The 24,524-nt window shown below is 46.2% G+C and overlaps 2 protein-coding genes across 4 annotated transcripts in view; both read right to left on the reverse strand.

Moving 5' to 3' along the window:
• Positions 1–5,288, reverse strand: part of SCML4 (Scm polycomb group protein like 4) — a 73,343-nt gene extending 68,055 nt beyond the window's left edge. The window contains exons 1-2 of the mRNA XM_075148068.1: positions 5,161–5,288; positions 4,377–4,538 (exon numbers count right to left, since the gene is read on the reverse strand). The gene's annotated coding sequence lies outside the window, so the exon portion shown is untranslated. The remainder of the gene's footprint in view (positions 1–4,376; positions 4,539–5,160) is intronic.
• Positions 5,289–21,116: 15,828 nt separating this feature from the next.
• The window catches only part of SEC63 (SEC63 protein translocation regulator), a 62,961-nt gene continuing 59,553 nt past the window's right edge, over positions 21,117–24,524 (reverse strand). For all 3 annotated transcript variants that reach the window (XM_075145620.1, XM_075145621.1, XM_075145622.1), the window contains 3 exons: positions 24,325–24,423; positions 23,344–23,448; positions 21,117–22,782 (listed from right to left, as the gene is read on the reverse strand). In XM_075145620.1, coding sequence (XP_075001721.1) covers positions 22,639–22,782; positions 23,344–23,448; positions 24,325–24,423 — 348 coding nt within the window. In that variant the 3' untranslated portion in view covers positions 21,117–22,638. The remainder of the gene's footprint in view (positions 22,783–23,343; positions 23,449–24,324; positions 24,424–24,524) is intronic.

Below are 24,524 nucleotides of genomic sequence, written 5' to 3' on the forward strand. Positions count from 1 at the left end.
CCTGCGTTATGGGGACATGGCAGCTTCCTGCTATTTGCGGGAGGGGGCTAACGCACACCGGCAGCCCCCACACAGACAGCTGCCTGCAAGCCAGCCTGCTCAGCTCAGAGACATCTCAGGGCGGCATCTTCCTCTCGGGAGCTGTTTTGGGAGGACTTTCCTTGGACATGCTCATTGCAGCCCGCAGGTAGCCTTGTCGGCTGTGGGGAAACTGGCTTTTGGGAGTCTGCCCTGCAAGGCCTGGGGTGTGGGGATAGCGTGTCCTCACCTGCCATTAAATCTAAATCAGTTTTGAAAGCAAAAGCACTCACAATTAGCTTCTGTATTGAAACCTCAGGTGCATGACACCTGCGGGAAGATGGGGTGAAAGCCCACCTCCCACCAAGTAAAACACGCCACATTTTGTGGTACCTCCTTCACACTGTTGACACACAAGCGGAAGCGTGGAGAGATGGAAGCAAGCATCAGGGAAAGGTATTTACACAACAGAGAGGTAGGGCAGCTCTTGGGAGTCCGGTCCCTCAGCAAAAGGACGTGCACACGTGCTGCTCACGTCCAAGGAGCACGTCAAAGAGAAATATAGCTGATTTTTTACAGATTACTTGTGCTGCTTGAGATCACAGAGGATGTTGTGAGGAATCGCCTATCGCTGCATGTGCTGCAGGATTAACCCTTTGCAGCTCTCCCTGGGAAAGCAAGGCTTGCACAGGTGCTAGCAGAGCTCCAGCAGCTGAACTGCTGCTGCTCCCCTGCACCCTGTGCTGAGGTGGGAGCCGGTGTACGGAGAGAGGCACCGCTTCAGGTGCAGCGCCAGTTCCAGATGTGGAGAAAAGCATGGCTTTACCGGCATGCATTTGGGGTAGAACTGCAGGTGGCCTTAGCCAGCTGCCCATCTCCCGAGCTGGGACCCGGGAGCTGCAGCGTGGTGGCAGGAAGGTGGGCAGTGCCTGCACGCCAGGGCAGGGTTAATGGAGGAGCGAGACCTTGGGCTTTCCCCTGCCCTGCGCCAAGTGCAGCCCCCTTCCCTCCTGCCCCCAGCCGCAGCAGAGCTGCGTGGGCACCCAGGGTCTGTGTGGCCATGATGCAGGTGGGAGCAGACCCTCTGCGAGGAGTGTGGTAACCAAAGCACCGAGAGCAATTTAGGGTGCAACCCCAAATGCTCAACTTCAATCACACCTGTCGTAAATCAAGAAAATGCCAGGGAGTACTCCTGGGAGTCCCACATATACAAATATTCGAAGCAACAAGAGCAACAGCTGGCCCCTGCGAAAGCTTTTGTCGATCTGACATTTCAAATGCCGAGCACGCTGGCGTCCACGCACGTGCCAGGTAAGAGGAGCAGGAAAGCAGAGGCGTATTCCTGGCCCCGCTGCCGACCGGGGACAGAAAGGAAACCCCGTCCTTTGCATCCCACACCCGAACTGAACGGAGCAACAAACTCAAACAGGCGGAGAGCGAAAGGCTGGCATTTATAGCACCATTTCTCCTGTACGATGAGAATCACCTTTAAAGATGGGGTCAGGATAAACTGCAGGGCAACAGCAAACCATTCAGTTCAAGGGGAATTATTCATCCTTCAGCGGAACATAATTACACATCCAGACTCTCTCTGGGCAATTCTTTATTCGGGCCAAATTTACACTAGTTCCTAAAGGGAGCAGTCAATCTTAATGAACGACTTACAGTTTCATCATCTTTATAAGGCTTTATTAAAAAAAAGAATATCAGAATTTTAGATCTTTAATTAGTAAATTTTTAACCTTCACTGCACATCACCCTTTCTTTTGTCAATTCCTTCGTTCTCATCAATAGGGAAACTTGGTGCAAAGATGCTAGCTTAGATTATAAATTATTTTCGATTTTATTAGTCAATAACAAATTTAGCCAGTACCTTTAATGCACCCACATATCATGATTCTGTTTGGCAGAGCAGTGTGTAATTCCCGACACATGATTTTGAATGAGGGTTTTTTTAATATACAGCAAAATAAAGAGAAAATTTTGCTTCCTATGCACAGGAAACCAATTCCTCATGAGGCAACTTGTTACAACAGAATTAATACACGTAATTCATTTTTGCCTTTAAGGTAAGCCTGGAATATTTTTCTTCACATAAGTAAACCAATTATTGTTCATTCTCACTGCGGGGAGCCCAGTGGTGACCGTCACCTGTTAAACACTGTAGCTGCTCTTAATGGTCAGCTGGAGAACTCAGCTGGGAGTGTTTTATGTAAATAAAGCTGACTCCTCCTTTGCACCATTTTAAAGCTGTAGGGAGAGACGTAGAGCTGGATTTTAGGGAATTAGGGTCTTTTTTCTCATCGTTACATTTTTCTTTTAAAAAATACCATGATGCCATTGAGTATACTTTATGAAAGTGAACTAAATCCCCTTGAAGATAACAGGGCTTTGCTGACATCAGTGTTATCAAATAAAAATATTTTGCTTCAGTCAATTTTTAGCAGAAACCATTGCTATCTTACTCTCACCAATTATTTCCTGAAGTTCTTCCTTACCCGAACCATCCTTTTATGCCTTGCACTTCTTTGCCAGGATTGTGTGGGTTCTGTTCGCAAGAGGGGAGCGTGCCTTGGTCTCTAGTTTGAAGTACCCCGGACGTCTTCAAACTAATAGTAGGAATATTGGCTAGCCTTAGTGACGTGAGTTCAATCTGCAGCAGGAAAGGAACCCCTGGGTACTGCTGGTCAGAGCCCAGCGAGAAGTGGTGATGCTGGGGAATTGGCTAAATCATCCCCTTTTCTACTGCGGGGTTTGGGCCAGCTCCCGCCAGAGCTGGGTGCTGGGGGAGCCTGTGAGGGTGCTGCAGGTCCCAGCATGGCCAGGGATGAGGAGGATGGACGCGTCCCCACCGAGGGCAGCCTGCGTCCCAGCAGCGAGCCCTTCGCCCGCCTGCCTCGTCCCAGCGGGGCTGGATGAGGGAGCGGGCAGGAGCCCAGCTGGCAGGGCTTGCCTGCCTCCTGTTCCCAGGCTGGGAATGGCCAACCGTCCCACACTGTGCTCCCTCGCCTCACCCTAGAGCCTGTGCCCTCTCTTCCTTTTTTCCTTTTTTTAATGTTACTTTAAATTCGAGGGAGGGGAGGCGTCAGGGATACACCTGTGTAAGGTCACATCTCAGCCTCCAGAAGCTTGGAGTGTCACCCATGTACCATGATGGGGTGCTCTACGGTGTTTCCCTCTAAAACTTTTTTTTTTTAAATATGTGTCAATAAAACAAGTTTTTGTGTCAAGCACAGAGCTAAGGGAATGGCTGAGGGAAAATCATCCTACTGCAATCTCTTCTTTCTAGGTACTGTAGCCACCATCAAGCACCTGTACAGTCATATGTTCCCAGCAGGTGAGAAACCTCAGGGCAAGGCACTGGTTGCCCAAGAAGGAAAATTGCCTCTTTATACCCACTTTTTTCCACAAAACATAGGAAAGTTTATTTCCAATGAACAAAATAACAGAAATATCAGAGTTACTGTGCTATATCAACAAAGCATTTATCAAGGAATACCCTCTGCAGAATTTCTGATCTAATTCAGCATACATACTTTTTCTGTTGGTAGATTTTTTCCTGTCCCTCTTCCACACTCCATCATTAAAAAGCTCATGCCCCTGCCAGCCTTTCTAATCTGAAGAACATGTGCATTGGCTAAATAACTTTTATGGTGGGGCAGAGGGGCTCTGCCTTATCGGGAAAATCAGCATGACATCTGAATTAAAATAAAAAGTCACCTGCAGCCAGAGAGGACTGGGAGACACCTCATCTAAATAAGATCACAAAACCTGAACCTGCAAATCTCCAAGCCATACCCTCAGCTGGTGTCAGATGAGGCTGGAGCCAAGGAAGTTGTGCTGATTTACACCACCAGCTGATTGAGCCCGGTGTGCTTAGCTGGACCGGGGACTGGCAGCACAGCGTGGTGGAGGATGCTGTAAGTACTCCTGTAGCACAAAGACACTTTTTAGACTCCAGCCCCACTCCCACAAATAACAACATCTCCGCGGTTTCCAAGTGTTTGCTACTTAACCCCCCTTTACGTGCTTTACATTTCCCATTGTACCTTTATTCAATTTGAAAAGCCCTTGGTCTATCCTTGAGCAAAGTGTCTTCAGAAGCCTCTTGAAATAAACCCAGGATTAAACAGAAGTCCCCCTCCAAGCAGAGAATTCAAACAACTTTCCTCCTGCAGCTCGCCAGATTAACTTTACACCCCTGCCACAAGCCTCGCATGCACCAAAACCAAAAGCAACTTCTTTCCACCAGACCGCTGCCGTTAGATGAACCCGAGGCAAAGAAACCAACACTCACAGCCATTCACCAGCTACGGAAAGGGAAACGGCGCCCGGATCTCAAAGGCTGAATTACTCACTGAACCACGCCGGGCTTCACCCTCAGTCAGAGCGCGGTGGGCTGCGGGCTGGGGCGGCGGCGGAGGCTCGGGGAGTTAGGGAGGGACCGGCAGGGCTAGCCGGCCACATGCACGCATTTCATCTCCGTGCTCTGTCCTCCCCCAAAGTTACCTTTAAAACACCTGAAAAGACAAACATAAACAACTCTGCTAAAGCGTGTCCCTCGGCGACTCTCACAAGCTAGATGCCTGATAATCTCGCAGGAAAAACCCAGCATATAAACAGTATCGCTCCCTTCAGTTTTCAGTTAAGGATAAAAATTCAACTTAGCATCTGGTTTGAAGATATGAGGAGATTACAATTAAACTAATTGCTCTATGAACTATATTGGTATACATACTGCCTGCTATGTATATTGCAAAACAGGTTGCTTTTAAAATGGAAGAGGCATTTACCTGACAGCAAAAAAAAACCCTGCTTGGATTCAGGTTTGGCAAAGCCCGAAGCCGCTCTGCACGCAGAGTGCTCCGTAGTCAGAAGTCTTCACCAACTAGTGCACACACACACGCACACACACACACACACAGAGGCTCCCGCGCAGCACGAGCCGGCGGCACGGACTGATCTGCTGCCCCTCTCCTCACACAAACTGCTCCCAGGGCTGAGTAAGGGTGTGCTTTGGTGAAGAGAGTCGCCAGCTGAGGAGCTGTAAAGTTACCATACAGACAAGCAGAACGAGAACTGCTCCGACAAGGCTCAACGACAAACATGAGGCAGAGAAGAAGAAGCATGCTTTCCCCTTACCTATTGCTTAGGTTAAAACACTGGGCAGTGTCTTTAGAGAGCCCGGGCACTGGGACCCAAAGGGCAGAGGACTTTCAGCACAGTCACACAGACCCCGGCAAAAGCCATCTTCTCCCTGTCTCTTAGCACAGTGCAAGTCTCCAGCAGCTCAGCTCTCCAGCTGCAAACATCTCATTAGACTAATGCATTCAGCACAGGCAGAAAACTCGATTTACCATAGCTACAGCAATGAATTTCCATTACGATGACAGCTTCAACCACATCATGTCCGGAAAAGCAGCCAACCACTGCCTTTTAAAGAACACACACATTTTACACGCAGAAAACGAGGCCTGCGCGTCAGGTTTCCTTTCTCTTCGCAGCTACACTGAGAAAAAAAATGACATTTCTTTTTATTTCAGAAACTCTGCTGAAAGCTGAAAGGTAAAGCATTTGGACTCTTCCCCCCCCCCCCCCCCCCCGCCTGCAAAAAGCAGTATCTTTCTCAATAACGTGCATTGGGCTGCGATGAGCAGAAGGGGTGTTTGCAACATTTCTGGTTTCACTACCCCTCCTCTGTTGCCATGGAAACCGGACTGTAGCATCAGCCCTTTGTCCCGCTCCTGCAGCAGCCTGCCCGGTGCTGAGCTTACGTGATGCTGAGGATGGGAAGGACCAGTCACTTCGTTTCGGATAGTTTACATGGAAATCGGGGGAATAGCACTTGGGATCTTTCTGCCGGCGACACGAGGTGTGCGTGTACAGTGTTGCTCATGCACACACACTCACACCTGTACACAAACACACAGAGTCACCTGTGTGGATAATTTTACAGGTATGGCCAGGCAATGATACCCATAATATGTAGAAATATCAGTTATCGCAGCCATGCCATGGCATTTGGGCAGGATGCGGGAGCAGCTTTTCACTGCGTTTCCAGTCACTCATCACAGAAGGCACCAGTTCTTCCCTTATTTAGCACAGCCCTAGCAGGTCTTACCACAAAAAAAAAAAAAATCTGTAATACATATAAATAACGATCATAATAATACTGCCATGCTCCATTGACTGCGCTAGATCAAATTATCCCAGCGAAGAGGTTTGTCGCAGTTGTTTGCGAGTGTTGCACAGCTCCCCGCTGCCCACTTCACTCGCTTACATATATTGTTACTCAGTATTTATCGCAAGCCAAAATGTGCTCCTCACCTCTCTTTGCTTCCACTCCTGTGAATGCCTCATCAGACGGGCTTGCAGCCGTGGTCACTGGTTCTGCTGGCTTTGTGGTCCCTGGTTTTGTGCTAGCCTGGCTTTACGGGTTTTAGGGGAGTTACTTTCGACTTGTCACCACAGAAGATGAAATGAACATTAAGCCTGCTATATTTACTGAGGAAGAAGAGGAAAAGCAAGGAACTCCAGATCCTGGACCATCTGTACCAATAAGCGCCGGGGCTGTGCCCTTCCCCAGCGACAGGGAGGAGGGCAAGCACCTGCCCACCAGCGACTGCGAGCAAGGTGAGATGCTCAAGCTCACACCACCGGTCCCTTGCAAGCACAATAAGGTCAGAAGTGTGGCTGAGGTGTTTATTTCTTTCTTAAAATCATGGCTAGAGAAAAATTTTATACATTTAAAGAAAAAAAAAATTAAAGTTTGGTAGATCCAGAAGAAACAAGGCAGCATTTTTTCTTTTTTTTGCTTGCATTGCTATAAATTTGACAGATGTTGTAGTTGTGAAAAAATGTATTATCAGCACAGAATTGGAACAACAGTTTTCTGTCTTCCACTACTGGCATATGAAACCTGTGGTACTCGCAAACACGCTGGGTAGGGAAGTACCCAAGCGCTCCTCAGCCCAGCCTTCATCCTCGCAAAGTCCTGTAATGCCCCTTTTTCCCTCTCCTCTTTTTTTTTTTTTGGAAAAAATCAAGGTCAGTGGGCCAGCACTCATGGATTCCCATACCAGAGTAAAATGGAGGGAACTGGAGCACCATGCAAATTCCAGTTTTAAGTTTCCTAATAGGATAAATGGGGAAAAGTATTAGTGATTAAGAAAAATCATGACAGAATCTTTTAAAAAGCCTCTCTTCTCTTTTAAACAGTTTAAAATTTTGAGCAGGAGTCTTAGCCATCCCTGTCACTTCACATCGCCTCAGCAGATGCATTGCTGCTGTGGCTTGTCACACCCGGTGCTGTTGGTTGTGTCGCACCACGTTCCCGATGTCATCTAGCACGGGCGGGCTGGCACAACAGCACAGCGCGGGGGCATCAGCTGCGGCCTCTCGCAAAAAATGTGATATTAATACAAGGCAACACAATAGCAAAGCGTTGGGGAGGGGATTGGAAATTTTCCTTTTTCGTCACTGTTAATGTCCTTTTTCTTTGTTGTTAATGCCATGCGTAATTTTGCAGGCCTCAAACCAGCCAAATCCCCACTGCTTTAGAGCAAGTTTTGCTCAGTTAAGGATTGCAGAGTTCTTCGGACTATGCTCTTTGTAGAGCTTATTTGACAGCCTTGAATTTAAAGTTTAATTAAAAGAGTCTTGAGTTTAGGTTTAAAACATACAGCTGGTCTGGAGGGCAGCTTAACTTACGGCCAAAAGCACAGGAGGATGAGATAGCATCGGAGGAATGGTTCAAAGCATTTACATCTGCATCATTTACATCAAATGCAAGGCTCATTTCCAGATCTTGGGCGCCCCAAGAGAGGGGCGAGGGGCAAAGGGAGACGAGCCAGAGGAGGAGCCGAGGGGAAGGTTTTGCCCAGGACGGTTCAGGGGAACGGTCTGTTTTCGTGCTCGCGGCACGCTGGCGCGAGCGTCGGGCGCCAGGTGAGCAGCCGCTGTCGCACATCGGTGCGCTTCAACCCAAGGCTGGCCCTTCCAGCCCGAGGCTTGCCCGAGCCACTCTCCCACGTGCAGAGAGATGTGCCTGGCTGCGGGGCGGGGGGGGGATGGAGGAGGTGGGGGAGCTTTAAATCGCTGCCCAAGTAAATCTGCCCACCAAACAATAGAAACATGGTTGAGCAAAGTAATCACATGCTTCATTTCCAAATAGAAATGAAAAAGGTGACAAAGTGGGGAAAAAAAATAAAGTCTTGTTTACCTGAGGCCCTGGGTGTCGGCTAGCCTCAAAAACGCTAAAACACTTTCCTCTGTGGGCATAGGGTTTGCAAATGAAGACGATACTGCAGATAATATTAAGGATCTCTGCACGGAGGCGATAGCAGAGCAAAGAGCATGACTGAAGTCTCCTGCCTCCTGTCGCTGCTTCGAGGACTATTAGCACCAAGGGCCACTGTCAGTCTGCAAAATTTTTTTTTAAAATACAAATCTTTTTCATTGGGTCCTCCACCCCCCTCCATGCTCTTTTCATCAGTGTCCTGATATTTGTCTTTCACCTATTTTGTATCAATTATTTTTCAACCCTTCCCTCTGCTGCTTGTCCTCACAGCCTCCTCTGAACAGGAACAGACCCCAGACGCGGGAGTGAAGCTTTTGGGGCAGGCGGTGGCACGGCGAGGGGCGCAGGGCCAGGGTTTTAATGACCAGCTGGGAGGCAGCCCAATGCCCAGGGTTCCGACACGAGTTTCTCAGTGCTGGATCAGCCCCTAGCTCACCCGGTCTCCTGGGTGCCAGGGCTTTGCTTGCCTGCCTCCAGACTAGCTGGGTATTTTTCTGTGCCGTGGATACAAATTTTACCCTAACTTTACCCTTGGCCACCTGAAGTCACATCTGAAATATCAACAGCCACACCAAAGCCCGGCCCTGCTGTCTGCTGTGGGCTCCTCTTTTGCTAGCAGCATTGGTTGGGGTCGTAGATGCCCATCGTCATCCATGGGGGATATAGGGATATGGGGAACAGGTACGGGAACAGCACTGATCCCCAGGGTAATCTCTGTCACCTCCCGTAGATGCCCTGAAACACCCTCAAAGAGGTGGTGACCCACCAGCTCTTGCTGAACTGCCCAGACCATTTTGGACCGAGGGCAAACCTGGCCATGGCCCGGGTTCTCCTGGCGAGGGACAAGCATCCCGGAGGTTGCCACCCAGCCAGGAGCGTGCCAGATCCTGACCTCGCACCTTCGTCCCTCCCCAGCACACCCAGCCCTGCAGCCCCGCGCCCAGCGGGACGGCACAGAGCACTCCCCTGTTCTCCATCCACCACCAGTGTTAATAAACTCCCACAGATTGTCATTTTATTTCAAGCATTACCTTATAATTTAAATAATTCAATTCTTTAAACAATTACATTCAATTACCTTCAGATTTCCATGAAATCAGAAAGCAGTCAGGGTAACTGAGAAAGAAAATTAAGTATCCCGAAACAGCCTAAGCGTGTGCAGCCCTACCTGCTATTTGGGCAGAAGATAAGCAGGGCGGGGGGGACTTGGAGCACTTCTTTCTGCCACTAGCAAATGCCTGGCTGTGGGGGTGACATTCACCCCGTCAGTCACCGCTGCACAAAAGGCAGTGGCAGCGGGACTTTTGGGGCAGCTGCCTGCCCGGGTTATGCCCTGTATGCGATTTTTTTCCCTGCATCTTTCTTTATTAGGCATTTCAGTTTAACAAGATTTTTACCTATAAATCTTTCCGGATGCTGAATAAATCTCGTGACACCTGCCCCGACCCTCTTCAACCCCCCCCGTGCTTGTGTAGATAGAGTTGGTTAAGTTTTGATGTGGTCCGGTTTAAGAGAATGAATTTAAACAATTACCTTAATTACAAGAGCGGTATCATCTTTCAAGCAAGCGGGTCTCCAGGGAGGACAGCTGCTGAGAAGTCATTTAGACGCGTGAGCCTTTGAAAACTGCGGTGAGAGGGGCTGTGACTCCAGCCCTGGCTGCCACCGCTCCCCGCTCGCACCCCGGCTCCTTCCCACTCGCCCAGCGGAGGAGGTGAGGTGGGATGGCAGCGCTTGGGCAAGAAAGAAATCCCCAGGCTGCCGGGGCCCCACACCACCTGCCAGTCACCCCCTGCCCCGCCCAGCCCCAGAGGTCACCTTTCGTTTAGGCATATTGCTAAATTTTAGTAAAGCCGCAGAGAATCACTGATGGGCACCAGCAATTTGCTCAGGAGGCTGAGTTGAAAATTAAGCCCATGCCCGAGGCCAAGGGAAACTCCCAAATAAAAGCCTGGCAGCAGCCTGGATGGGCAAGGGGTGGCACGGCAGGGTTCGCATCCCTCTCAGACCCCCACCCAGCCCAGCCCATGCCCACCGGCCGCCCCGCAGCCCCCTTTGCCCCCGGGATGGGCTCCAGACCAGCTCTGCCTCCTCCGTCCCCTGGCGCAGCAGCCCCTGCAAGGTCACCCAGACACCTCCCTGACTCACTGCTCGCTTGAGGACATGATTATTTCCCAAATCACTAAACATCAGGAGCAGCTTTGTAATTTGCTTGGTTCTTTATTACATTTATTGATTTTAAAATATTTTAACGGCTCGTTTATTGCTGTGTTAAAGAGCTCGGAAAGGCAATAAAGTCACATGGCATCCTTAGTGATAAAAGAAATAATCCTTTGAGCTGCAGAAATCGTGCCTTCTCCCTTCCCCTCTGAGCTTCTTTCAAGCAAAAGACCAAGAGCGACTGCAGCCAAAAGGCCGAGTGCCTGTGCAAAATCCCCGCACCCAAAGCAGGCAGGTAGAATTAGGTGTAATGAGCCATAGCCAACACTCTGGAGCACCAAAGTAACCTGCTGCAGCAAAGAAACAAAGAAACCTTATTCATCCCCCTAAGTTAAGGTGCTTGATATACGTAGTTATTTTTCATATATTTGTTTATATGACTGCGGTGACTGGCCATGGACCGTCTCTGTCTGTCCAGCGTCAGCGATGATGCTAAAACAGTGATGGGCCTCGAGGTCCAGAGCAAGGAGGTCGCATGGATGCCAGCTGGGGCGTACCACACTAACTTGCTTATCTGCAAATACTTTCTAATGAGATTCCCTTGAGACCCAGCATACGGCAATCTGCTGGGGTAGAGCCAAAGCGGCCGGGCTGCCGGGGTCCTGCCCCCGGCACGCAGCCGGTGCCTGCTGCCACGAGTGGTGCTGCCCCGGTGCGGCATCTGCATCCCTCAGAGAGGCGGCCCTGGTGCTGGCACAGGGAAAAGCTGTGGGGTGCAGGGGAAGGAGCCCCGCTATCCCCTCCAGCCCCTGGCCCCGCTTCCAGCCTTGCGCATGTCACCCTGTGGGGTAACGGCCTCACTGGTCAGCACCTGGGTGCAGCTGAAGGCTTCACCCGTGGTGTCAGCAACCCCAAAAATCTTCATGTGAAGGGGGAGAAGTGGCAGAGGGTCAGCCCTGCAGGGACACACCGCCAGCCTTGGGCACCTGCGTTGGCGAATGTCGCTGTACGGCTGACAGAGGTCATGCTGGCTCCCGAATCAGCATCTCCGGAGGCTGCAGGCTGTTCCCAGAATGGAACGGCCCAGCGTCTTCACTCAGCGCTAACTCAGCAGTTGCTGGGCAGAGGGGCTTGCTCCAGGAACCCTGAGATGGATGGCAATTACCGCATCTTGTTCCACAGAAAGATGAAGGAAGAGTCAGGATTATTTTTTGCATGACTTTCTGCTGCTAATTACGTGAGAAGTGCCTGACAAGGGTAAGGCATTGAAAGGCTGGATTAGAAACTCTTCACTCAGTACGCACCAGAACTGTTATTTGTGAGGCAACGCACTGAAACATTGGCTTTTTCTTGTAAGAACCACCATAATACACAGACAAGAGGGTTTTCACACGGCCAGTGTGCTCTCCCTCCACGCAGATACTGTCGCTGGCACCAGGCATAACCCGCACCGTGCTCCCCTCGGGCCGGCCGGGGCAGACCGGGGGGTGACCTTGCAGTGGACGCAGCCCATTTCCCTCCCGTGCCCGGAGCACAGGGCACGGCACGAAAGGTACTTGTCCTCGCAGCGATGCTCGTGGGACGGAGCAGGGAGCTGGGGTGCAACCTGCGTGCGTGTCTCGCAGCAGCTGGTAGCGTGTACCTTGCAGAGTCCCAGAGGCTTGCACGCTGCTTTTACGGGGAAAATTTAATCATCCTTTTACCATTGTGGAAACCAAAATGGTTTAAACAGCATTAGGTTTATCCTAAAAGAGTATCTTTCCTAAATGGGTTTTTCTCTGATTCTGGGAAATTTCCTGGAGTTGATTAACCAGCATCTTAGCTCTAAATTTTGGCTTTTCTATAGTGAGGGATTATGAGCTGGGAAGTGTTATCATCTGACAAATAAAAGGGATCTATTTTAACAAATATAATATCATAGTACAATAATAAAGTCAATTAATAGCTCAATGAAATGAAAACAGAAGCAGCAGATCTAAACATTTCCTATTTTGAGCATCTTTCTCAAACAACTTGGCTCAAATAGCTTAACTTTCTGCAGTAGAGATAACTGGGTCTGAGCTGTAATTAAAAAAAAATCCTCCAGATCAGAGTTTTTGTTCCTTGGATAACTATGCTGTATTTACAGTCATTTCCATCACGGGCCCCCCCAGGCACTTAACCAATTGAACACGTACAGCCTGGCAGCGGCTGGCAGCTCCCCGCTTGGCAGCGGGAGACCCCAGCCAGCAAACCCTGCTCCTGTGCGAGGTACCATCGGATTTCGTTAATCGGCTCCCGTTCAGCACGCAGGTGGTGCTCTGCCTCCCTGCGTGCCTGGCCCTGAGCTGCTGGGCTTGCTGCATGGATGCGATTAAAAGAGAAGCATCGGCGAGCCATTTTTTGGCAGAGGGGGGCAGGATCACACCCTCACCGGCTTCTCCCTCTCCTCCCTTGGGCTCGGAAAACTGCTCTGGCACTAGGAAAGCAGACGTTATTCCCATCCTGAAAAATACGGCACTCCTGAGAGCACATTAGTAGAGAAAACATGGGAGAAATAGCGCTGACGCTGCTAGGTGGGGCGGTGATAACGGCCGATGCACGTCACACCTGAGGGGGGCGAAGGCCAAGAAAGGCTTCAGTCCCAAAATGTTGGTCTCCAAACATTAATGACTGCAGCAGGGAGAAAACTACTCTTCCACCACAGGTCCTCCCCCGCAGCCGTGTCAGACGGAAAGCCTCTCTTCCCCAGGCTGAACGCTTGCTCGCACACCCGGAGGAGAGGGAAGGCGAGGTGCGAGGGTGCCATCTCCTGACTCCTGCGAGAGGACTGCTGCATCGCCCTGGCTGGGGCGGGCTCAGCTGCCACCCTCAAGCAAAACTCGTCAGAGAGAAAGCCATTAATAGCAATTTCATATAATAAAACTTTATACAAATGTCCAAGTCCACTAGATTTGATTTTTCTCCATAGCTAAAAGAGCAGTAAAGATGTATGTCTCTATATAAGCTATGTTTGCATACTCCTTTTCCTTAATTCAATAGAAAAAATAAAATCAGTCGCTATCCAAATTCACTGTAATTATCTCTTTTTTCTCTTGGCAAGTGCTATTTTTAGTCAATACGCATGCATAGTCATACTTTAGCATAGCTATTTTTTAGATTACATATGCCAGTGTAGTTTATAGATTTTAATTAGCCGGGGAGTTGGATAGCCATCAGCAGTCAGGAGCTGTATGTTGTTTGCATACAAACTCAGTCGAAAAACTTCCCCACACAGCTTCTGCTTGTACGACCGAGGAGGGGCAGACCCCCTCCAGCAGCCAAACCCTGGCACAGTTTAGAGCCTGTTGAATGGTAATCGTGATCCAAGGGCTCAAATGCCACGGCTCTTCACTTGGAGGCGAGAATCACAGAATCATAGAATCATTAAGATTGGAAAAGACCTCTAAGATCATCGAGTACAACCGTCAACCCAACACCACCATGCCCACTAAACCATGTCCACTAAACCATGTCCCTAAGAAGGGGGGGCCTGGGTGGAAGAGGGTACTTCAGTGATGAGCATGGATTTAGGAACATAAATGCAGCGCTGCACTTCTCAAAAACCTGACAGATGGGCACATGGGACAGGTGTCCCTCCTCTGTCAGTTTATCAAAATGCCATGTCCAACACTGGTCGTAGAGGCCAGTTTCTGCCCCTGTACTCGGCACTGGTGAAGCCGCACCTCGAATCCTGTGTTCAGTTTTGGGCCCCTCACTACAAGAAGGACATGGAGGTGCTGGAGCGCGTCCAGAGGAGGGCAACGAAGCCGGTGAAGGGCCTGGAGCACAAGTCTTATGAGGAGCGGCTGAGGGAACTGGGGTTGTTTAGCCTGGAGAAGAGGAGGCTGAGGGGAGACCTCATCGCGCTCTACAACTAGCTGAAAGGAGGTTGTAGCGAGGTGGGTGTTGGTCTCTTCTCCCAAGTAACCAGCGATAGGACAAGAGGAAATGGCCTCAAGTTGCACCAAGGGAGGTTTAGGCTGGACATTAGGAAAAATTTCATTACTGAAAGAGTGGTCAGGCCTTGGAACAGGCTGCCCAGGGAAGTGGTGGAGTCACCGTCCCTGGAAGTATTTAAAAGACGTGTAGATGAGGCGCTTAGGGACATGGCGTAGTGGGCATGGTGGTGTTGGGTTGACGGTTGGACTCGATGATCTTAGAGGTCTTTTCCAACCTGTATGATTCTATGATTCTATGCATACCCCCCAGCTGGAGCCAATACACAGACACCTCTCCATAAGCACATCAGAGATCGATGATGGCTGCGAGAGACACAGGGAGCCCCTGGCATGCTGCCGACGGGTGCGATACCTGACTAGAGCCCCAGAGCAGTGCTGTCCTGCCGCCAGAGTGAAATGCAGCTGTGCAGCCACCCAGGCAGCTGTGGCACCTACGCGCACATTTGCCTTGCTAACAAACAGACATCAGCTACATCTCTTGGCCATATACCACTTTCCTTTAAAAAAAAAATACTAGCAGAGATCAGAAATACATCAAAGTTTCATCATTCGTTTAGCTTCTGAGGATGATCTGTATCTGGATTTTATTTTACTGGTGGTGGGGGAAGTACTTTAGTGTAGTTTAGCCCCAAAGTACCCCAAAGTCGTGTGAAATCCAGAATCCCAGGACAGGCTCTGATGTCCTTCATCCACATTTAACTTTGCAGTGATTTGTCAGATCCTGTCACAGGTGAGCAATCAGTTGACCCAGCAAAGGAGGTTTAAACTTTACAAGTGGCCTCTGCTCTATGCCAGAGATGGGACAAATTTTCTTTCCAGCTGTGGAATAGCTGCCAACAGAAAAAAGGAAAAAAAAAAAAACCAAACCAGAACCAAAACATACTTCCCAGTCGTTATCTGAGCTAGCTGATTAATTGTTCACATGCTAAACTTCAGAAATCATATTGTGGTTATAATAAAACTGATCTAATTTTAGTGGTGATACTTTTTAAATAAAAGGCTTGATTTTAGGATTTTCCTTATATTTCCCCTCCTCTGCTATTTTGACACTTCCATCATTTTTGAAGCTGGCGTGACGTGCATGCCAAAAAGCTTTGCCTGTGTCTAACAAGCTGAATTATTTTATTATTGCCTAGCCTACAACCTCGCATCTAGAGAGACCTGGATTACAAAGGCTGGTGTCAGCCTCCGCGTTGGTACCGTTGTAATATTTAACACCGAGCACTTACATAAAGATTCAAAGCAGCGTGGTGATTAATTGCTGTCATTCCTGCGAGTCTCCCCAGCTCACATTTGACCGGGAGGGCCATGCTTCCCTTTTAAGAGACGTCGGGGTTTGAACAATATGGCTCTATTTTTTGTTTTAATTGGCTTTTAGCAGTGAGCGCGGAAGGTGCGGCGCTGGGCAGGGTTGGCCAGGCAGCGTGTGGGCAGCGTGCGGGCAGCTCGCACTGACCTGCGGCTGCTGCCTGGCACTGACGCCCCGGCGACATCTCACAGGCACCGCTCGAGGCACCTCCATCAATGGCCTTTTGGAGGAAAAGGTTAGAGACACACCAGAGAGGGCTGGCTTCAGCGTTGGTGCTGCAAGGAGGCAACGGACTGGCCAAACTAAGTTGCTTTCATCCCAACTATTTGTCTTTTAAGCTCTCTGCTTCTGTTGAGCTTAAAATGCAGATGGTGTCCCTGGCCTCGCCACCCAACCCTCTCTTGCTTTTAGTCCTTGGCTTGTCTCATTGCTTCCAAAGTGCTCGATGCAGCACCCTGCCTGTTGCTGTGTGCCCAGCAGAGCCAGCTCTGGTGTCACCACGGGGGGCACAAAGTCATCGTGCGAGGAGCAGCAGCACCCAGCCGTCCTCCACCAACACCCTCTTTCCGAAAGCGACAGCCCTTCAGGTGGTGGGGGCCCATTGTCCCGACTTCCACAGCTACCAGGCAAAAATGCCGACGGGACAAGAGGTTCTTCACTCGTCCAAAACAGCTCGACCCCCCATGCTTGGACCTAGGGGCAGAGGGTCTCTGGGGGGCACAGGGCAGGGACAAGGAGGTGACATGGGCCACCTCCACCCCACTGTGAGGTCTGGCCCCAGCTGCCCTGCCTGATTGCCCCTGAGTCTTGCTGAGAGATGGGCCAGGTGTTTTAAAGGCAGTTTTTGCCAAGAAATGAAAAGCCCGCGTATAGAAGTCTCCGTATTTTAAGTCCCCAGTAACTTTTAGCGTACATACTATATATTAAATGTGAATTTGAATGTAAAATATAATGGGGCAGCTTTTAATCATCTGAATGAACTATTCAGCCCTGATTACAATGAAGGAGAAGAAAAAAAAAAGGAATCAAATACACCTAACAAATCTACATCAGGAGGGAACCATAAAAAGATACAACCAAGATAAAACCTTATGTGGGGAAGTTAACTGCGAAGAGTAAATCCTCATAGCTTAAGGAAGAAGTACCTGTAAGCAGCAGTGCCTTCTGCCACATGACGTTTAAGAGAAGCTAACAACATAAATGAGCTTGCTCAAATTGTCTCATGATGGGAAGCTGCCACCCGTGTGCTGTACACGGGACCAAGAGAGCAAGAGGCTCTCCTGCGTCTGAAGTGATTTGGAGGGACCTGCACAGCTGGGCAGCTCGGATGGACCAAATGCCCGGTGCAAAATGAAACAAGAATTATCACATTTCATCTGTTCATATCAAGCAACCAAAGTGATTGTCACCTGGGCCTCCAAACCTCACCACCCTGTCATGGACAGTGTATATTTTACAGCCATTATAACCTAATCTCAGCTAATGTGATTTACACGTAGTAATTAATGGAGCTTCAGCTGTAAGAAAATTGGTTATTCAATTTGAGTTAATTTACTGCACACGCATACATTAGAAAGCACAAATTCCATAGCTGTGATCCGGACACGGAGAAAGGGTTGTGTGCCGGGAAGGAAAAAAATAAAACACCCAATAAACAATATGCCACTGGCCTTCCACAGCTCTGGCTCTGCTGCAGAGTCTCCTTGATGGGGATGGCATGCAAATAAATCCAGGCATCTCAGTACGGATGCTTGGAGGTACGAAGGAAAATTCCCCGCTGTCACTGCTATCCCATTTCCCAGCTGCAGGAAACATCAGCCTGGCGTATTGGTGAGCACGGCCTCATTCTGATCCCTGCATACATTTGGGGTGTGTATCCATCAGAGAGAGTAGGGTGGGTTGATAAGGTATAACGGTATGGGGTATAATGGTATGGGGTATAAAGGCTACAAAAGATGCTGTATCTGTGGCATACATATGAACAACTCCAGTGATGGAAAACCATGCCTAAAAGTCAGGACAACCTTTCACAGCAAGGACAGCATTGCATTTTCAGCCACCTTAAGTTAAAGGTGGCCTCATACCAGCCTGGCCTTTGGAACGTCTAATAACCATGCCCAAGCAAAGCCAAAAGCAACGCTGGGGCGATCCTCACTGGACTGTGTGGGACCGGGAATGCCCCAGCGGCATTGGGGCTCTCCTGGCTCAGGGACTGCCCTGCAGGAGAAACCTGCAAGATGTCCAGCTTTTCTAGGGTTTCTTCCCAGAATGCCTCCAGCTTTGTGCCATGAAGCATCTAGCTATGTTGCTTGCACGAAAAGGAAAGCCCTCACACCTTATTTTAAAGTAAAGGTGGACAAATTAAAAACTATTGCTCAAGGTGGTCCATGCAGTCTTCTTTGTGCTATTACATTCCACATATGCAATGTAATTGTAATGTCTTCCCTGTTTAATTAGTAGAGCATATACACAGAAGGCTTATACACAGCAAAAGGTTGAAAATGCTTCCTGATTCAGCACACGTTTGAAATTAAATTCTAGGTAGAGTGTATGCAATTTGGCTTAAAAATATTATCATTAGCTTTACAATCTATTGCGCTAATTAGATTTATTAATAGGTTTCGTTGCCAGTAACAGTTCTGTTATTTAACTGAATGATAAATAGAAACAATTTTGGCAGAAAATTATTTCTACCAACTAAATAGTGTCTGTGTGGGCTCAAACTGCATCTTAAAACAAAACATTCACGTGAAAGAAACGAGGTGCAAGCCATGAGCATCACCCAGATGTACAGTGTGTACAAATTTGGCATCCTGTCTCGAGTTCAATACTGAACATGCCAGGGGCATTTTTAAACGTGTGTCTGCACAGAATGTAAAACTCGCGTGACCACAGCATGCTGCAGGTGCCCACAAGGCACCCCAGGTACCCCGTAAATCAGCTCTTCGAGGTATGGGCATCCTCAGGGTAGAATCACCTAACGTATCTCACTTTGCAGAGTTTAAAATACAGCTGAAGTGGAGATACCTTCATGATGTCCACCTTACGCAAATACTTTTCCAAAAACTAATGCAAAGCAAGATTTAAGGCTCAAAATGGACTCATTAACACCCAAATTCCTGCTACAAAAGGAAGCTCTGCCTTTCTTTCACTGCCAGGTTTTTATTTTAAAATAATTAAATAATAATACTACTACTACTTTAAATTATTCCAATCTTAAAATGGCTTTCCTTCAGCAGTTTTTAAATGAAGAGTCAGCAAGGAGTTTGGGGGAAAAAAAAACCACGAATAAACAGATATAAAAACAGGGGGAATGCACGTGTAACAGTAGAGTTTGTTTAAAAGAAAAGAAATAGAGAAAAGAAACCTCCACCTATGCCTTCCTCCTCCAGAGAGGAGGAAAATAAAACCAAACCTACAGCTCAAAATACGCTTGGTATCCCCCGGCAGAATCCCAGGGTTTCCTGAAGAAATCCATGCCCCTGCCTCCCCCTGCTGGAGCACGGGCTGGAACTACACCCGGGCGATGGAAAAAGCACCTTCTCTTCCCCTACAGCTTAAGGGTTTTCCATTCACAAGACATTGGCGATTTAGAGAGGGTCGATCGTTTTTTTGCGCAAGCGTAACGTTCCAGTCATCCAGCATCAGACCAGAAAAAACGGAAGTTTCCTTTAATATTAACCAACCACTGTTAGGTTGGGGGGCAGAAGGGTTAAATCATTTTACATAAACAAAAAAATCCCGCTTTTATAACTTGTTCTTTTACCTGCACATACCTACTTCACATTTATCCCTGATTTTAACAAGCGGTGTTTATCTACCCTAAATCTAATTCATGGTACTGCCACCTACTAATGGCGAGTTACCGCACCCCGTACACCAACACACAAGCTGGGCCAGGAGGAGCAGGGCCAGTTGCGCTGCATCGCCCTCCTGCCTATTCTAGCCAAGTCCAATTTTTTCCCCTTGGAAGCGGCTTCTGCAAGCCCTGAAGGTATTTGCAGCATCTCTGCTTGGGTGGACAGTCCAGCCATGCATGTGCCTACTCTGATCTAGGACAAGAGGCTACAAAAAGAGAGTGTGACAGCAAAAAGGCAAAAATAAATCTGTTGACACTGAAACGATACTAGACGCTTCCAAATTATGCTTGGGCCACTATTGCACAGGGGATGCAGCAGCAAAGCAGATTTTATTTCTGGAACTTTTTTACTCTTCAGCTACTAGTCCAGAGTTTCAAAAGAGTTAGGTGCAAAATTGGCTGAATTCATCCCTAAACCCTATCAAAAAGCAAGACATATACAACAGTGACAGCAAAATGCTGCTTCTTCCTGTAAAGTTTTACCCCACCCTGGTTATTCAAGAGAGTGTTACTTAATCTTTGAACGACAATTCAAATTGTTACTAAAAAATGGTTATTAAGGGACACACCACACAATAGACCAACCAACAACTCAATAATGTAGTAACACTCATAAGAGTTGTGCATCTGCAGCTGGTGTTTTCAGTTGTGCGAAGCTCTTAAATACCTCCTCAGCCCCATTTTTGCATGTGTCTCGGAAGGCGTTGTAAAACAATGCACAACTATATAGCCGATATTTTCAAGAGAGAAAGTATCAGCATGCCTTCTTCATGTTATGAAGATTTCCAGTACCACTGCAGTTCTTTTCCTCACATCTTCTACTAAGTTACCTTGACAATGCAGGAGACCCACATTGGAAGAAGTATTAGATTTAGCCTTTTGTTAGCTCGATAGAGGTGTCCTTGGTTTGCAGACTTTCAGTGTAATCCCAGCTGTCAGCTTCAATCTTTAAGAAGAAAATACTTTAGTGTTCAGACCAGGGACATGATTCTTCTTTTTTTTTAAATCACTTCAATGCATTCACATCTTGCAAGTACATACCTTGACTTTTAGTAGTCAAATTTAGGGATCAGTAGTCAGAGCACTCCCCCCTCCCATGTTCTTACTATCAATTATAGCTCCTAACTGTAATCACTTCCCAACTTCTAACCACCACAGAAGTCCACTATGAATTGTTTTGGCAGAACAATGTAAGTTTAGCATTCATTTTGCCTACTTGATAATAAGAAGTCTGGTGACTCTTCCTTAAGCATTTCTCTCATCAGAGCAGTATTTCAAGCCTACGGAATGGAACTAGTGCTTTTTATTGTTATTTCTCTACTGTATTTTGAAAATAAAAACTAGAGTTAAAAGGCATCAAGTGTACAAGCCATTTAATTTAAACCTAGCCTTCATTCTTGAGTTTGAAGACCTGACACTGCTAATGCTTTACAAGAGTTTCTCCTGCACAATATGCACTTCAGAAGTACTTTGAAAGATACCATAATCTCATTTAGAACATTTTCAAATTTTATTTGCAACTATTGCAATTACAAAGAATATAACAATGTAAATTTGCATTTAAAGTGACAACCCTTTCTCATAAACAAGGTCACAAATCAGCGTGCACCTGTTCTGGCTTTGGGCAATTTTCACAGGATGGAAATTTTTCTGCATGACAATTTGTCACGTTTTACAGCATTGCATTTTCATAGTTCAATACATAGGAACAGAAATATATCTGTTCCTACCTGCAGAACACTCCTATGTATTTCTGAAATATAGAAATACAACTTTTAATTAATCACTTTCATTTGTTTTATTGAGAGGAGGAAAAGGAAGAATCCATCCATGGCTTTTGTCGAGACATACAATACACTAACAGCCCTGATTCTCTCCTCCCTGAATTTATTCTCTAATTAGACTTGTTTGGTTTTTTTTTTTAAAACAGTAGTAGGGATAGAATCACTGTCTTGTTTACAGCCCTGCAGGAGACTGAGGTAAAAAAACTCAGACAAAAAGATGCACGCTATTACAAATGCAAACAGCCATCAAATTGTCCAGTTTATTGATGGGAATTCAAAATTGATACAAAACATGCCCTCTTTGCATGTTGTATTTTACCCTTAAAATGTTTCCGACAGAGTCAGATAGATGCAGAGTTAAGAATATACTTCGGCTTTCAGCATGTACCTTTTATAAAGGTATTACACAAAAGCCACCAACTTAGGTAACACGTGGTCCCAAAATTGCTTTCAGACATTTTGTTTATCAAAAGACTCAGATCTTCTGCTGATCTGATGAAATAAAGGCTTAAAAATGTTTTAAGCCATTAATAAGTATCCTATGGCAGAGTCAAGAAAATTTATGATTTCCATTATAATCTTGGGCATAAAAAGGCAACAGTCCTAAAAAAGCAGCCCTCCAGAATATATGAATGTGGCAATGAGTATGATACCAATTTATAATGATCGAGTTAAGTAAAACAGATTTTTAAAGCTATGAATGATGTGAGCAGTATCACAGCAAAATATTTAATGAATACCACAGAACCAATCAAGTTTGAAAGTTGAGCAGATGTTGTTTCAATCAACAGAGATTTGTAATGTCAAATATACCAAAACGTTTTCTAAAATAAATTCCTAATGCAGAAAAATTGATTTAAAGTTTGCTCCTAGCTAATAGTACCTTTTATTTAAATTGGACCCTAAACTGATCAGACAATACATAGCCCACACTTTCGGACATTTATAATAAAAAAGCTTTTATTTTCAATTGAAACAAATGCACCATCCTGCACTTGAAGGCTATAACGAGCCATAAGCATATTCCAAGGTGTATCAATGGCAACAATGGAAACAGATTTGTTTCACCTTCACTGAGAAGTTACATAATGCACTCTTAATTGGTAAAGAAAAATTAAACTGAGCCTTCTCAAAGCTTCTGTACTGTGTTTCTTGGTTATTGTACAGTTCCACAGTCAGACCAAGAGTTTGCAGTGTGTGCAGATGTTGTAGTCAATCAATAGTATTATTTAATCATCATCTTCCTCCTCTTCCTCTTCCTCCTCAAAACTGTCTTCAAAGCCCTCGCTGTCTTCCTGGTCCTCATCACCTTCTATTGCTGTATCCCATTGTGGATGATTTTCTGGCACTGGTTTTGCTTCATGAACTTCCAGCTGTAATTGGATAAAGGTAAAGAAAGAAAAGACAGGAAAAAAAGGGTTACAGACAATACACACCAATTTGGGAAAACAAACAAAAAAAAACCCCAAAACCAGTGACACGCCACACAAAATTGACAGTTTTAAAAAAACAAACAAACAAACAAACAAACAACAAAACAAAAAAAAAACCAACCCCAAAACCCAAAACAAAACCAACAACTGCTTCCAGAAATAAGGCATGCCAGATTTTTCTCATTAACTGGATGTATCTAGGACTAAGGGCAGGGAAATGGCATGGCAGAGCCAGCCATACTGCAGAAATTGAATAAAAGTGAGAAAACGTGTATTAAAATATGCAGGCACTGGAAAGCATCACAAACGTTAGTCCCATTTAATCCATCATAAAATTGCCACTACTGGCATCAGGCAGAAACCGCTTAGAAGTCCCTCCTTGCCACTGTTTTAAAACTAGGACAGCTTGAATTCTTAAAGATAACAGGACTTTGGGGGTTTTGGTAGCCATATGAAGTAGCTTTCAATACAATACAAATATATAACACAATTAAACATCACCTTCAATGGTTTAATCTGGTCCAATCCCATATATGAATCCGATCTTAAATAAACTGTGTACTGATAGTTTCCAGGCTTGCCTGGTGCTGGGAACTTCAGCTCTACCTGCAAAACAGAATTCATGCCATAAGTTCTTACTGCTTTCAAGTGACACATCAGAACTAATACCCGAGTACTCTAATAAGCAATAAATACTACTACAGAATAATACTTTTTTTCTTTAAAAGTTTTAGTTTCTTACACTTCTTTGAAAAGTAACACTTCTTTGAAAAATCTCTACATAACAAAATACCCGCAAAAAAAGAGACAGAATACCCAAGCACAATACCTTCCATGAAAGTTGAATAATCATCGACTCACGTATTTTCTGAATTAAACCAAGTAACTCTACATTAAGTACACAATTTCACCCTGTTGTATGCTTCCTAAATCTCAAAAACCCAAACAGGTTAAAATATTTAGTCTGCTGAAAGTATTACCTGAACTCTACTGTTATTTCAAATTGAACATAAAATCTAGTTTGAAGGAACAAAATACACCAAATCTCCATTTTTCAGAAAAGCAAAGAACACAGCCAAAGGTTATAGTCTCAGAAAGGTTCCAGTCTCAGAAAGGTTCATATGAGCCGAGGCTAATTAATTTGTCACAGCCTCTGCTTTACAGAAAAAGAACACTTTGTATTTCTCACACATTTGAATAACTTTAAGAATGATCATTGTGTACGAATACTGGTTTTCATCAGCGTTCGATATCAGGGAGAAAAAAAAAAACCTTGAAAGTCGTCTTAAACTATTTTTTCTTTCTCCATTATCAATTTTCACAGTTAAAAGGCTCTTCTCTGTTTTTATCAGGAGAGTAAAATTTGTTTTCCATCTTAAGAGATAAGTATGAAAAAATTAAAATCTAAATGTATTTGCATACCTTAAAACACTTTAGTACAGTTTTGTAATACCCCAAAAGAAAATTTTTCAAGTACTTTACCTCTTCTTTATCTTTTAGTGTACAAACATGATATGGCATACATATTAGCATCTGCTCCTTCCGATCTGCAATATATAGCCACCACCATTCTTGTTTTTCCTTTCATAAAAGAAAGAAAAAAAACAAACAAACAAAAAAACCACAAAAAAACCAGGATTATTGAAGTCATATAGAATTATGCCCCTACACTTTGTAACAGT

Source organism: Calonectris borealis, chromosome 3, assembly GCF_964195595.1.
Source record: "Calonectris borealis chromosome 3, bCalBor7.hap1.2, whole genome shotgun sequence".
Taxonomy (NCBI): Eukaryota; Metazoa; Chordata; class Aves; order Procellariiformes; family Procellariidae; genus Calonectris; species Calonectris borealis.